General features: G+C 31.8%; 3 protein-coding genes across 3 annotated transcripts; 1 reads left to right on the forward strand and 2 right to left on the reverse strand.

The window, feature by feature from the left end:
* Window positions 1-3,487: 3,487 nt before the first annotated feature.
* LOC107948710 (two-component response regulator ARR12) lies at window positions 3,488-6,879 on the forward strand. Its single transcript, XM_016883340.2, has 6 exons — window positions 3,488-3,956; window positions 4,186-4,338; window positions 4,489-4,884; window positions 4,972-5,051; window positions 5,291-6,427; window positions 6,613-6,879. The coding sequence occupies exons 1-6, from the start codon at window positions 3,815-3,817 to the stop codon at window positions 6,688-6,690; spliced, it is 1,986 nt and encodes a 661-aa protein (XP_016738829.1). The 5' UTR covers window positions 3,488-3,814; the 3' UTR covers window positions 6,691-6,879.
* Window positions 6,880-6,936: 57 nt separating this feature from the next.
* Window positions 6,937-11,112, reverse strand: LOC107948711 (calmodulin-binding protein 60 E). The gene is made up of 7 exons (XM_016883341.2): window positions 10,689-11,112; window positions 9,996-10,071; window positions 9,426-9,484; window positions 8,608-9,101; window positions 8,355-8,515; window positions 8,062-8,265; window positions 6,937-7,954 (listed from the first exon to the last, which is right to left on the reverse strand). Exons 1-7 carry the CDS (start codon window positions 10,784-10,786, stop codon window positions 7,214-7,216), a joined length of 1,833 nt encoding a protein of 610 aa, XP_016738830.1. The 5' UTR covers window positions 10,787-11,112; the 3' UTR covers window positions 6,937-7,213.
* A 1,279-nt stretch (window positions 11,113-12,391) lies between these two features.
* LOC107948709 (uncharacterized) lies at window positions 12,392-14,723 on the reverse strand. Its single transcript, XM_016883339.2, has 3 exons — window positions 14,311-14,723; window positions 13,222-13,245; window positions 12,392-13,113 (listed from the first exon to the last, which is right to left on the reverse strand). Exons 1-3 carry the CDS (start codon window positions 14,504-14,506, stop codon window positions 12,812-12,814), a joined length of 522 nt encoding a protein of 173 aa, XP_016738828.1. The 5' UTR covers window positions 14,507-14,723; the 3' UTR covers window positions 12,392-12,811.
* Window positions 14,724-15,063: the final 340 nt, after the last annotated feature.

Consider the following 15,063-nt stretch of genomic DNA (forward strand, 5'->3'; position numbering starts at 1 on the left):
AAATTTATAATTTTTTTTATATTTTATATTTTTAATTATTTGTTTAAAATTAAACATTTAATTAAATCAGAATCGATAATTTAATCAACTTTATCATCGATTTGATTATTAAAAAATTATAACCTTTTATATCAACTTATGTAAATTTTTTTTGTGTTTTACTTATATGTAGATAAATAATTGTTAGAAAAAGAAATGTGAAAAAAAAATCATGAAAGCACGTGTTTAAATTGTACTTGGTGGATACAACTTTTAAATGTTGCTATCGGATCAGATATTTTCTATTTTAATATGCAAACTTCATATCGTAAAATTACGTGGTCAATATATTAGCAAAGGGAAATGCAACATTCAAAATTTTCTTTGGAAATTCTTAATATTATATATATTTATTCGTTGCTTGATAAAATAAAATAATTTTTTAAAATAAATACTAATATTATAAAGAAAATGTAAATAATTAAGGATGGAACGTGGAAAATGAGGAATTAAACAACAGTATATAAAGAAGTAAAAGAAGTCAATAAAATTATTTTAGAAATTTGCAATGTTTTTAGAACTAATAAAAACTAAAATTGATGTGTAATTATTGGTTTTTTTCGTCTCAAAGGAAATTTGATGGCTTGGCAAACAGTATTAACACGCAATATTTGAATCATTTCAAATGGAAATTTGATTTACATTATATGTGTTTAGATAAAAATTAAATGCTTGATTTAATTAGAAATTACAGATTAAAACTTATTTGAGTTTATCCAAATAAAATGGTAAATTTTAATATATTTTTTCATTTTATCCTGTATTGAGCAGGAGCTAATTAAAAAATGAATGTGCTCGCGAATCATGATTAGGCAATAATAAAATGAAGAACATTTAAGGAGTAAAAACACACATTTCTAACAATTGTCAATTTTTTTTGAATATTTTAATGGGAACTTAAGTTATTATGTAGTTTTATTTAAATGTTAAGACGTATCGTCTTCAAAATAATAAAAGGAAAGAAAAAGATTATAGAAGAGTTGAGATTCATAAGAAAAAATAATAATTTTGAAATTAATTTTTTGGGCTACATGTTACAAATTAAGGGAGAGGACGAGAATAATAGAGTTTTAGCCCTTTGGTTATAATAAATAATGACGATTTCAAAAATTTCTTTAAAGTTAAAATTGAATTATAAATTTTTAAAAGATTAAAATATAATTTTATGGTTATATAATTTTTTTGAAAAGAATTAACATAAATTTTTTTATTTTAAAGAGTTAAAGTAAATTTAATCATATATTAATGTATAATTTAAATATTTTCTTAAGAGGTTGAATTGCATAGCAAAATTTTTATTATTGGGAGCTAAGCCCCCCTGCAAATAAAAAACTTAATCACTACTCCCTCATGTCTAAAACAGATCTAACTTATAGAAGTGTAAATATGTATAAGGTTAGGTTTTTAGTTAGACTTATATGATTGGATTTAAATCTTATAATTAATAAAAATATTTTTATTAAATTATATTAACATAAAATGTTTTTTAATATTATTCTAAATAATTTGACTCATGAAAATCTCTCAACAAAGTTAAAGTTTAAAGTTTTTAAAATATGCATATATTAAATCAAAATTTAAAAATAGTCAATTTGAAATGAGCAATAAAAGAAAACCTAAAAAATAAGTTCCCAATTATAAGGCACCAACTAAGACCGGCAAAAGGATTAAATTAAAATAAAATATTAATTAACATCAAAATTTGGGTTGAATCTCTAAATAAAACGCTTGTAATTAAGAACTTGTCAACTAAACTAATAAACCCTACTCCCTTCACTAATAAAAAATAGGTTAAAGGGTTTAAAATTTTCTTAAACTTAAAAAAAAAATGAAGTTATTACTTTTTTTTTCCACTCATTTGGGTACTTGAACTTTTAAAATACATAAAAAAACCCTCAAACCTTTTAAAAGAAAAAAAAATAAGCCCCTACTTTTTTTTTCACTCAATTGGGTGCTTGAACTTTCAAAATGTACAACTTTTTAAAAAAAAGCAATTAAACCCCTACTTTTATTAAAAATTAGAAAAAAAACTTAAAATCAGTAAAAGCTAAAAATATTATTAAATTTTAATCAAAACTCAAATATTAAAAATTAGAATAAAATATAAAAAATGTAAAAAATATATAAAAAAGTAAAATTTTATAAAAGTCGTAAAAAATATAAAATATAAAACACTTATAAAATTTTATAAAGTTATAAAAATAATAAAGAAATATAAATTTCATAAAAAATTTATAAAAATTATCATACCAAAAGAACCATTTTATTATTTTTCTATAAATTTTATTGTTTTTTATTTTTTTATTATTATTTTATCACATATCACTTTGTGTTGCTACAGATGATGACTTTAATTAAAAAAACTAGGGATCATTAATTTTGTATGATTTTTATAAAATTTTATAGTTTTTTATTTTTACGATTTTTATAAAAAATTTCTAATTTTTAATAATTTTAGAATTTTTTTTATTAAAATTTAATAAAATTTATTATTTATTATATATTTTTTAATTTTTAATAAGATCATGGACTTAATTGCTTTTTTGAAAAATTTTGAGGGTCTTTTTGATGTATTTTAAAAGTTCAAGTATCAATTGAGTGAAAAAAACAGAGGCTTAATTGTCTTTTTTTTTTTAAAGTTTGAGAATATTTTTATGCATTTTGAAAGTTCAAATGCTCAATTAAGTGAAAAAAATAGAGAAACTTAATTATTATTTTTTTTTAAATTTGAGAATTTTTTAGACCTAAAACCTAAAAAATATTTATCACTGAGGGCTTAATTTAAACATGGTAATTCTTAAATAAAATTTAAGGGGGGTGGGGGATTGAAGCGAATTTTTTGGTGGTGCAAAAGTGATGCCAATTAGTACTTAATTAAAGGCTATAAATAATTTACTATAATTGCTCCATTTTTTAATGGTAATCTTTCATAAAACATATACTTTTTTTTATAAAAATTTTGAAAATTTAAATATTTAACATAAAGTCAAAGATACACATCCTGAATTAACAGTTTAACACTAAATTTAGGAATGGTTGCCTTTAAAAGAAGTGTATGTTAAATGAAAATAATATTTTAATATCCTATCTAAATCTAAATCTAAATCGACCCGAGTTTGGGGAAAAATAAAAATAAAAATAAAAATAAAAATTTACTATTATTATAACCTTTAACACACAAAACTCAATTATCAAAACAGTGGAATAAATAAATTAGGAATACACAAATTTATAAAATAATAATAATTTAATCTATTATTATAGTCGTTAAATAAATTTATTAGATGAAAAATAAATAAATATTCAAATTAATTAACATTCTTTAATGATAAAAAGAACCCTTTTTTATTATTAATGCTAAATATTATAAATTCTATTTTAATTGTAAAATACAATATATAAACGTGGAATATATGTGGAAAATAAAAATAAAGGATGTTTGCTTTGACAATGAAAAAGGCTTACAAACAAAGAAAATACACAAAAAGAAAAAGGAGGTAAACTCTGTTTTAGCTATCTCCATCATTGCCTCCTCGTACAACCTTTTTACTTGCAAAGCCCTCTCTTTTTTTTTTTATCTCCTATTTTTCTCTTAAACCCAATCTTTGTCTTTGTACTTTTGTCTTCCTTTTTTTAAATGCGTTTTTGGCAATCTGTGTTATCTTTTGAACCTTTAAAAACAGTGGTTAAACTTGAAAAGCTTAGTGCTTTGGCTTTGTGATCTCTGTTTTTGCTCTGTTTTTTTTTGTTTCATTTGCTTATTTTGAAAATAACCATGGAGGAGAAAATGGGTGGTTCCAATGGTGAAGATAGTGGTGAGGACCAGTTTCCAGTTGGCATGCGTGTTTTAGCTGTTGATGATGATCCTATTTGCCTCAAGATTTTGGCTAATCTGCTGTGTAAATGCCAATATCAGGGTCAGTCCTTTCGTGTTCAATTCAATTCAAAGTTTTGTTCATGTTGTAGTAACTTTAGATAAATTATGGGGTTAACTCTTGGATACTGTTCTATCAGCAAAATATGTATGTCCTGCTTTGCAGTGTTCATTTGATTTGGATCTCTATAATTGTTGGGTTTAAGTACTTGAATTTGAGGCTACTTTTTGACATTTCATTTATGTTATTGTTTTTTTTTTTTTTTTTGCAGTTACTACGACCAATCAGGCAATTATAGCCCTTAAAATGTTGAGGGAAAACAAAAACAGATATGATTTGGTTATTAGTGATGTTAATATGCCAGATATGGATGGGTTTAAGCTACTTGAGCTTGTGGGGCTTGAAATGGACCTGCCTGTAATCAGTAAGGCATTAACCCATTTTTTGTTTCATTTAATGGCATTAAAATGAAATAATATTCATTTGTATTATTTTCCGTTGATTCTTTTTGTGGTAAATTTGAGTAATGGACTAGAGTTGTCTTTGAAATGATTTATCATTTAATTGATTCCAGTGTTGTCGGCACACAGCGATACCAAGCTTGTAATGAAGGGGATTACTCATGGTGCTTGTGACTACTTATTGAAGCCCGTTCGAATTGAGGAGCTGAAAAACATATGGCAACACGTGGTCAGAAGAAAGAAACCGGACTCTAAGGATGAACTTGCGGCCCCAAATCACGATAAAGCTCGAGGAGGAACTGGAGAAGCTGGTCAAACATGGGTGGCCTGCAGTTCGGATCAGAAAGTCAATAAGAAGAGAAAGGACCAAAGTGAAGATGAGGAAGAAGAGACTGAAGATAACGGACGTGAGAATGAAGACTCCTCGTGCCAGAAGAAGCCTAGAGTTGTTTGGTCTGTAGATTTGCATAGGAAGTTTGTTGCAGCAGTCAATCAATTGGGTCTTGGCGGTGAGTTTTCTGTTCTGTCCCAGTGATCACATAGCCCGACTGCATTTTCTGATTTTAGTTATTCATTTTCTCTTTATTCAAATGCAGACCAGGCTGTTCCAAAGAAAATCCTTGACCTCATGAATGTTGAAGGGCTTACGAGGGAGAATGTAGCAAGCCATCTACAGGTGAATCCCTTTCCTTGGTGACCTTTACTTCTGCATTATGGTCTTCTATATATTGCCTTGCAAAAATTATCAATTAGTACAGTATGCATGTTTAAGTTTGAGGTAGACATGATATCGAGTCAAGATGCTGTCCGTTCTGTATAAAAGTGCAGATACTTGAACCACAACCTCCTATAAAAATGTGTGTTAACTGGATATTTGTCTCCCCTTTAAGCTCACGGTTTTATGTTGTTTTGCAGAAATATAGGCTTTACCTGAGAAGACTCAGCAGTGTTGCAACACAACAAGCAAACATGGTTGTTGCATTAGGCAGTAGAGGTCCCTCTCACTTACGTACAGGTTCACTGGATGGCTTTGGGGATTTTCGCTCATTCACTGGACCTGGAAGGTTTTCAAGTGCTTCTCTACCATCGTATCAATCACGTGGAACGTTTGGTAGATTGAACTCCTCAGCTGCTTTGACCCTAAGCGGTATTTCTTCTGGTGTGATTCAACCCGGAAATTCTGTTAATGGTCTTCGAAAGATTCAGCCTGTGGTATTTCCTGCAAACCAGAATCAAAATGGAGTTTTGTTTCAAGGGATCACGGCTTCTATAGAGCTCAACCAACTGTCGCAGACCAAGTCCACTAATCACTTTGGTAAATACAATTGTGTTGATGAGCGGAATGTTTTTCGTATTTCCTCTAGCTTCCCAGATGCTAGAGTGGTGGTTGGTAGCTCAAGCAATTCTCTGTCAACTGCCTCAGGCAACGCTTTGGTGTTACAAGGAAACACGCAACAGGTGCAATGTAGTGCTGCATTTGAAAATCTACCCTCTTTTGGTATGACATCACTGAATCGGGAATCTAATGACCTGAGTGTTCGTGGTTCTTCTAATTGTCTTGAACATGGTAGATGCAGTGAGAACTGGCAGGGCACTGTTCAATTATCCAATTTCCCACCAAGTAATGAGCAGCTGCCGAGTAATAATCTGCAAGAAAGCATCCCTTGGAGGAACTCTTCCCCAAGTAACGGTTGTATTGCTCTTTCTTCAATGGCAAGTTCAGCATTTTTGGGGGATTCTAGGGCTGACGTGCTCTGCAAAGCTGGCCTAAATAATTCATACAGCCATGTGGACTCCCGGGTTTCTGCAAGTGGGTCTATGATGGACCAAAGCAATGCTGTTAGTAGTAACACAAATGATGTTTCTTTGTTCAGCCATTTAAATGGCGAGGCTCCTTTTGCTGTTTGGCTCTCTGAGGGCGACAAATCATCGTTTGACACAGATTTGAGGTCCAATGACAACTTCCTCTTCCTGCAGTCAAAGCCACAGAACGGTTTCAGTCAAAATAATTTTGAATCCTTGGAGGATATAATGAGTCCCGTTTTCAAACTGGTATGACAAGAGAACTTCCTGTCTTTGTTATTTACATTTTTTATGCTTTCTTTTTCCTCGTTCTTGTCATAGTTAGCATTCGTATTGAAATATGAGATTCTGTAAAGTGTGGTAAACAACAGAGTTAGCCTCTGTAGATTAGTTTCCTTTTTAAATTCTTTAAGATGACTGTTCCCTTGATGCAGGAGCAAAATAATGAGACTGCATTCATGGATGGGGGATTCGGATTTGATGTTGCATACCCCCTTGGATCGTGCATGTGATACAGTTGGTGCTGATTATTGGATAAAAGATGTGAAAAAGGCATAAAGCAATAATCCTTTCCATAGGAGTCTCTATCATTATCTTAGTTTATTCTCTGTTGCTCCATTTCTTTCTGCTTGAAATTGATGACAGCACTCTCCTTTTTCAGATTTCTCTCTTTATGAAATGGTACCTTTAGAAAATTTGCACTCTCAGTTTTCCTTTGTTTTTGTTTCATATATATATATATTATATTTATGTAAGAATAAAACGAATCAAACTATTATTTAAGTGTTAAAAAGCATGAAAATATTACACATATGGAGCAAAGAGAAACAAGCTTCATATACAGAAATTCTGATTTGTTATATAATCAGCATTCTCTGATGAATATGCCTTATCAAATATTGGCAAAGATAACAGAACTTGGAATTTTTCAACAATGTTGCCAAATGAAGGTTAATGATTGCTGAGGCACCAATCCTTTGTCAACCAGCTAATAGATAATGATGTTAAAATACGTTTTTTTAAGCATCAGAACAGTTAATCAAGCTCAACAAGCTGAGCTCTTCTTTCAGCAGCTTTCTTTCTTATAAATATTCCCCACCTTAAAGCAGCTTTTAACTTAAGCCACCCCACAACCGCTTTCCCCGATCCTTTGCCACGTTCTGGCGCATAAGGATAAGGGTGATCCATTTGATGATCATATGGGATGGTGTATGCATAAGAAGATTCATCTGGATGACCAAAACCAGCTCCCATACCAACACCTACACCGAATGTTTTCAGCAGTCTTTGCATGTCATCGGTCTCTAACATTTCTGAACTCCTAAGTCGGATTTCCTCAGCAAAGAAATCTTCAAATCCATGCCCGGTCCTCGGCCGAGACCAATCTCCTGCAAAACCTGATACCCCAGCTGTCGAGTTTCCTCCGATTGGCATGTAACTTATGGTGGTGGTACTAGGTAATAATGCTTTCTGATTATTCATTGTCATTATTGCATTCTGATCAGACCTTCCAAAGGGAAATTCAATTAACTGATGGACTGTTTGGTGGGTATTATTATTAGGGCATTGTGGACTTGGCTCTGAGGTGATATACTGCTGTCTACTCTTTTGACCAGTTGTGGCATAGTAATCTGCATCGTAGTTGTTATCGTTTACCGGTGCAGCTGACGGGTTTGCTACCTTTGTACTTCTAAGGGTATTGAGAACCTTGTCGTCATATTCAATAACTTGATGCCAATTTTCATATGCTCTCTTCACCAGGGAATCAACAAAAAGCTGTACGCAAAATTTCATGTCAATTAGTCATATTGTTCTTGGCAGGGGCAGTTTGTGTTCCGGTTTTTGTTTCTGTGGAGCATTGCAAATATAAGAAAAAGCCGAACCTTTTGATTGTGGTTAAGTGATTCCAAAGATAGGAACTGGCCATCAGCAATAAGACCTCTGAGTTCATAAATGTGATTGAAAACAACACCAGTGTTATGTGTTTGATCAGGGTAATAAACATAAAGCTTTCCTCCCAAGATGCAAGTCTTAGCATGCTCCACCGTGTTCTCCCACATTCTATTTGACATCCCACTTCCCAAGATCTATATATCAAGAAATCAAAGAATGCATGGGTAAAAAACGAGGCTATATGAGCAGAAAACAGAGATCTGTTGGAAAAGAAATGGCTTACATTTCTTAGTTTTTGTGAATCCCGAACAAGAAGTCGAAGAAAATCTTCAACCGTCACAATTTCAGCTTTCAACAACTTCTTATGTAATGCTCCATCTTTGGCTATTCTGTCCAATCTCCACACTTCATCATGCAATGCAGGTGGATAATGTTTCTTGTACACTGCAAGTAAACAATGAAAAAGCTTTAAGGGGAAAATGATAGATATATATTAAGAGCAGAGCATTAAGGTAATTTGTAGTGGAAAAACTCACATTCTCCCCTATGATCTTTAACAGCAAAAGCTTCGGTTTTAGCTTCACGAACACGAATCCCTTCGCCATACCCGGGAGCAACCTTCAAACCAAGTCTGAATTTTCTACTCCGGATCCAACTTGAATTATCAGTGAATGTAAGATCTCCTAGAGTTCCAACACCTTCCTTGAGTGTTACTTGTAGTTCTCCGGTTAAAAGCGGTCGTTTCCCTTCGCGTTCTTTAACTTCATAGCTCTCAAACTGTTCTTTAGTCCAATCTTCATCAGCTTCTTCGTTGAAGTCACCTTCAAGGACCACAACATTGAGTTTGAGAGTTGATTCAGGTCCAGTTTGCACCACAGTGCCTGAGATCAAATCGAGTAAGACAACATGGATGGCGGCCCCTTGCTCACCCTCAACTTTCCCTCCTGTGAATAGGTGAGGCGGCATTCTTGTTCTGAAATGAAGCTGTAGGTTTCTTCCATCTGCACTTTGTATTCTTGGTGGTGAATTCCTATTATGATTAGGAAAGCAATTTCATTATTAACAATACGACAAAACCCTTTTCTTCTGGTTTAAGGTACATTTCTAGGTGATTGGGTGAGTGTTAGATACCAGCATGTTTTATAGAGATAATACTTAATGTTTTTTAAAGCATTTCCTTATATTTGAAAGATCATACTTCTCCATGTCTTAATATGTACCAAACGCGAATATTTCCAGAAAAAAATGAGAAGTATCACCCAGTTTTATGAACATCATGAATATGGTGACAGAGAACCAAAGAGAAAATTCAAGTTTTAATGTCCAAATATTGGGTGTAACTGTAGAAGCAAACCTGGCAGTCAATGTAGCATTCCCTATTCTTGTCAGTGCCCGTTCCACTTCCTCACTGACCTGTAATTCATTCAAAATGTAGAATCAGTACAAACTCACTCATGGTAGAATTATGTTTATCATCAAGATTCTAGCCAATGTCTACGATATTCAGATTCGGGCATGAGCATTGGATAAAGTACGTGTTCAAAACATATTTTAAAGAATTATACCTTGGTACACATATCTAAATACGTATCAAACACAAATGCTGAACACTGATACTTTAAAAAATAAAATAAAAACCATAGCTTTAACTGTTCACGGTTGCTCAAACCTAGCTTCCATTAGCACAGTTTTTGGACTAAATTTACATAAATGAAACAAGAGATAATAAATGCTATAGTAAAAATAGATCATACTCGTAATGTTCTCGAATTGTTACTCCTTTAGTCAGCGTCGGATACGAGTATACTTTTTTCTTTTTTTTCTTCTTAAGTTTATCCATACACTGTAAGAGTGACAGTCGATATTGATGTACGAATATGTCTAGGATACATATACTTTAGGAAAAATGAAAAGTCGAACTCACAATTCTGCGTAACATAGGCTCCAAAGATGAGCAAAGTCTTTGCATACTATCCACCTTCAGAGCTTCCACTATTACACTGCATATACATGTATGTATAATAATGTCAACATGAATGGACTTTGCAGAAATTTCGACATTCAATAGTTGCATATGTATTCGTATAAACCATGTTAAACAAACTCATCAAATTTAACAAAACTTGTTCATTTACATCATCTTGAATTGTGATATTCAAGAAATCTATAAAAATTCCTATATGGACTAGAATAAACACATTGCCTTCACAAGTCACTGGTTTTATAACTTAAATGTCAATATATACATACATATGCCATTCATGACATAGCCATCTCCATAGCTTTCGAATAGTTGAAATCTCCTTGAATGAAAAGGTCAAGCTTTTTGTTATGTTTACATTAAAGCAATCAGCTGATATGCATATATAGTCAACGAGAACAGTTGAAGAAACTCATGCATATCAATCAGATTAGATCTCTTAAACAGCTATCATATCACCCAATTCATCAAACAAATACAAACCAAATTAAATCAAAACTTAGTATCTAAGTAAGGAAAAAAGAAAGATAAAAAAGCACCCATCAAGCTGAGAAAAAAGAAAGATAAAAAAGCACCCATCAAGCTGAGAAAAAGGAAAAATAAAAAAGCACCCATCAAGCTGAGCAAAGTAAGTACCTTGCCAAAGCTGGTAACTTTGGTTTCTTCGTTTCTGTAATATAGGTTGCATCTTCAATACCTTCTTCATGCCCTCTCTTGTTCCTTGAGTTTTCCATTTAGATAACAAGAAAATAAAAGAAAAATAATAAGAACCCAAGATATCCCAAAGAAGATTCAAAGAAGAAACTTTTAGAACAAAACTTTGAGTTCCCTAAACCAAGGTCCAAACCTTAGACTCATTTTGTTTTTAGTTTTTTTTTAAGAAAATGAAGTTAATGACAATTATTATAGATCTAGGTGTAAAATTAACAAAGGGCTAAAATATATGTTTATTGGTAGATCTAGATTTATAATATTATATTTTACTTTCTGTCTAGTGATCAATATTATAATGTTGATAATTTTTTTAAAATTTATATATAATTGAAGAAGAAAACACAGCTGTGTTTTGAGACTAGACTGGGTGCATGAACGTTGAAAGTATTGAAACCGCGTTTTTTTAGGCATCTCATCTCACTTCATGTCTTTTTAACTCAAATGCTACGCATGTGCGCTTTTCTGTTTGAAAACACTCTTTGTTTGTGTTTGGCTCTTAAGGAAAGTCAATGCTTGATCCATGTATGCATAATGCATCATACCATTATTGGTTTTTTTATGTTAGAATCATATTTTATCAATTTAGTAATTAATTATATTTTAAAAAGAGTTAAATAATTTTTTTAGATAAAAATATAGACTAAAATATTCAACTTTTTACATGTTAACTTGGTAACCCGTCCACATACAGTTTATGTTGATATGATATTATTTATAATTTAGTATACGTAGACTATTATGCAAGTTTTCATATTTAAAATTTAACCATTTAGCTAACATTTCTATTAAAATGAATTAATTCAATTATTTTTTAAAAAAATTAATGATTAAATTTAACTCTTTTTAAAAATTAAAATGACTAGATTTAATTGACAAAAATATAAATATTAATAGCTAAATTTGATATTTTACCTTTTGTTTGTAGGAAGAAGAAAAACAAAAGGAAAATAGAAAATGATGGATGTTTTGACAAAAATTCATAGTCCTTTCCACCATTTTTTGTTCTGTTATGTAGAAACACACTATTAAAAGTAAAAGTAAAATTAAAACCTTATTCTTGTATTTGAAATACAATACCATCTTTACATAAATATAAACTTATTTAACTTAGACAAAGGAAAAAACAAAATATTTTTCCTTCTGTCGGTCCATGCCATTTAGAAGTGGGGGAACATGGATTATATTTAAATATAAGTGGATCTTAACTATTTTAGGATTTAGATATGAGAGTTAATTGTCATATTAAAACAACTTGGTAATAGTATAGCTTTATATTAAAAGTTAGATTACAATTTGCTCCATCTATTAAAGAAATAGTCGAATTAATTCATATGTATTAGATTAAAGAGTAGATGAATTCTTTTGTTAAAAATATCACTTGAAATTGTGTACAAGGAGACCACCATACCTACCTGTTCGAGAACAGCTTTTTCTAACGATTGGAATCGACGTGTGGCAGGAGGAGATTAAGAAGCAAAGCAAAAACCTATTTCTATAATTAAAAACTGGTCATTGTAGATCAACATAAAGCACACATAACTGTCTGGTTATTCTGACAATCATGCCAGATTTTAACTATAAAAATAGATGAAATTTTTAACAAAACAGATTAATTTACTCTTTGATTTCACATAAAAGAACTAAATTATTCATTTTTTTAATAAAAGAGCAAAACACAATACAATCTTAATACAAAGATCTCTATGATACTTTTACCAAGTTTGGATTTCTAAGAATCTATTTAAAACAGCAATTTAACCCGGACTTTGATTACCCCTATCTAACATTGACCTAACATGTGTCAGACACAAGTGTCTAATTCAAATAATTCAAGAAAATTGTTTAAAGTGAAGATATTGCAGACAATAGTATGAAAAATTAGAGGTGAAAATTGTTTACATACTTGCAAGGAATTTTAAGGTAACTATATAAATGGGGCCATTTGCCCTAACAACACTGCTCAAGGCACAAGCAACTTAGCTTGCCATCTTCAATAAATATCAAATTCTAGAAACTATGATAATTCATATGAACTGTGTAGAAAGTTATTCACCTTCCCAACCCATTTGTCGAGCTCTTTGTTCCCATATCGTGGTAACTTTCCTCTCCTTGATTAGCAACGCCTCAGCCCGTTCTCTGGCTCCCTCGCAGGTTTCTATGGCTGCAATACACTTTTCTGCCTCCCTTTGATATTGGGAAGCCACCCTTTTGGCTTCACCAAAGGTAATGTTCATATGGTGAGTGTGCTCTTCGGCGACAGCTTCTTGCAACTTCAACTCTTCGGTTAAAAGGTCCACAAATTGCTTCTCCATCTCTTTCTTGAGATCGGGGTCGTTGCTTCCACAATCTGTGTGTCACCGTTAATCATATTATGCATGTACGATAAACAAAAATGACGAGTATAAAGCAATAAGTTATAATATCAACTGATTCGAGTTGCAGGAATAAATCTAACCTGTGACTGAGAGATTGGCCAACCCTGCCAAAAGAACCAAAAAAAGCAGAAAAACATGTGAGCTATTCACATAGGTAACCAAAAGTTTCGAGTACCAGATACATGAAAACATGTTACAAAACTTTACAAGCACCACCATGATGACTAGCAGGAACCCACACACACAAACACAAAAGGAAACCAACAGCACAAAGGACCAGTAGGTTCTGCTTACAAGTACAAAAATGGAAGTTCATGTAATGTATAAAAATTCGATACTTTTCACTCAGTGCTTGTTATTTTGTATCAATGTGGTTTGTGAAGAATACAACCAGCATAAATGCAAGTACTGTTTCATGATCAACACCAGATTTATTCATATTCTGGACACTTGGAGAGTTACTTAACTAAAAGCAAGATCAATGGTGCAATGGCACCGAAAATAATCAATGAAATTACTGAATTATAATCGTTTCCATCATTCACAGAACATTCATGTATTTCATTATTGAGTATCAATAAACTCATCTTCACAAGCTCAACAACACAGCAAGACAAAGTTTAACATGCCGGGATATAGTAATAGCGGTTTCCTTTGAAGGACAAATCCAAGAAGGTGGTTGTTTATATCCACCTTCCTAAAATGAAAAGACCGAAAACACTAGAAAAATAGGAAACAATTGTTTCTTCAAGGCTATGAATAAGGTTTGTGTACAGTGTAGAGAAGTTGGGTTCTTTAATTAGTAGCCAATGACAAAATCAAAACGAGTTGTTCTTAAATTCCTTGACTCGATACATGATTAAACAAGCAACAATCTAAACTGAAATTAGCAGCAGCAATGGATCAAAATCTCAAATCAAAGGAACAGGAAATTTTAATTCTAACTCCAAAACTGAACGTAGCATCTCACTGGGTGAAAGCTACGGAACATATATAATTAGCAACAAAAACAGATCAAAACCTCGAATTCAAGAAATGGGTAAGCTTAACTTCACTCCAATAAACAAACAAACAACCGATCCAAATCAAATTCTGAGAAAACCCCAGAATCAGGAAAAAGAAAAAAATCGATTAATACACGCACAAAAAAGGAAAAGCATTAATAATACCAGGGGCAATCTTGAGGAGGGAAAGAGGAGGAGGACAATCACAGATACAAGGAGGACAAGAGGATTTGGAATCGACGAATCTGAGAGTTTTCTTGAATCTCCAATAAAGAGCAGGTCCACATACTGCCAGTGCTGAAACTACTGCAAATATTACGAGGCATAACCTCAACCATGTTCCTGATGATCGCCGTGACATGATGGTTCAATCTCTGTTTTTGTTTAGTCTGGGTTTTCTATGTAATACTGGGATTCAGCCAGGGATGAATTGATTGCTGTGATTATATGAAACTACTGTTTGCTTGCTTCAACTGTCATTTTAATGGGTTTTTTTTTCTTTTAAAAAAAGCTTGGTTAGTTTTGAAGAAGTCAGTGTAAACCAAAGGCAGAGGTAGATTCACCGTCACAAAGTTAAATTATCGAGGCCCAACAAAAATAATTTATTTTGTAAATGTTGAAAAATTCTATGAAATGGAATCCGTTTCTCATCCGTCAAAGTGCTGTCGGTTTTGACTTTTTAGCTTGCCTCTTTTCATTTTATTTTATTTCAAGGGGAATAGTGAAAATAATATTATTAGTTCCATAAAATATATTTTTTGAGAGAGATGAAATTATTTTATTAGTTTAAATCATCAAATACTGTTATTCCAATTTGAAAATATTAAAAAAATTCCATATTTAAATACAAAACCCGAACATAGCTACTTTTAAAGAACATGTATATTTATAGAATTTTGCATAGAAATCTGAAGGTAG

Source organism: Gossypium hirsutum, chromosome A08, assembly GCF_007990345.1.
Source record: "Gossypium hirsutum isolate 1008001.06 chromosome A08, Gossypium_hirsutum_v2.1, whole genome shotgun sequence".
Lineage (NCBI taxonomy): Eukaryota > Viridiplantae > Streptophyta > Magnoliopsida > Malvales > Malvaceae > Gossypium > Gossypium hirsutum.

What these genes read in the sequence shown, in the direction of transcription:
- LOC107948709 (XM_016883339.2), bottom strand. Translation starts at nt 14,506, where the DNA reads ATGTCACGGCGATCATCAGGAACATGGTTGAGGTTATGCCTCGTAATA. An exon ending in CCTCCTCAAGATTGCCCCTG is followed by an intron (nt 13,246 to 14,310) that starts GTATTATTAATG and finishes TTCTTTTGGCAG; the next exon opens with GGTTGGCCAATCTCTCAGTC. An exon ending in GGCCAATCTCTCAGTCACAG is followed by an intron (nt 13,114 to 13,221) that starts GTTAGATTTATT and finishes GGTGACACACAG; the next exon opens with ATTGTGGAAGCAACGACCCC.
- LOC107948710 (XM_016883340.2), top strand. Translation starts at nt 3,815, where the DNA reads ATGGAGGAGAAAATGGGTGGTTCCAATGGTGAAGATAGTGGTGAGGAC. An exon ending in AATGGACCTGCCTGTAATCA is followed by an intron (nt 4,339 to 4,488) that starts GTAAGGCATTAA and finishes AATTGATTCCAG; the next exon opens with TGTTGTCGGCACACAGCGAT. An exon ending in TGAGTCCCGTTTTCAAACTG is followed by an intron (nt 6,428 to 6,612) that starts GTATGACAAGAG and finishes CCCTTGATGCAG; the next exon opens with GAGCAAAATAATGAGACTGC.
- LOC107948711 (XM_016883341.2), bottom strand. Translation starts at nt 10,786, where the DNA reads ATGGAAAACTCAAGGAACAAGAGAGGGCATGAAGAAGGTATTGAAGAT. An exon ending in AATGCTACATTGACTGCCAG is followed by an intron (nt 9,102 to 9,425) that starts GTTTGCTTCTAC and finishes TAATCATAATAG; the next exon opens with GAATTCACCACCAAGAATAC. An exon ending in ATTCACAAAAACTAAGAAAT is followed by an intron (nt 8,266 to 8,354) that starts GTAAGCCATTTC and finishes CTTGATATATAG; the next exon opens with ATCTTGGGAAGTGGGATGTC.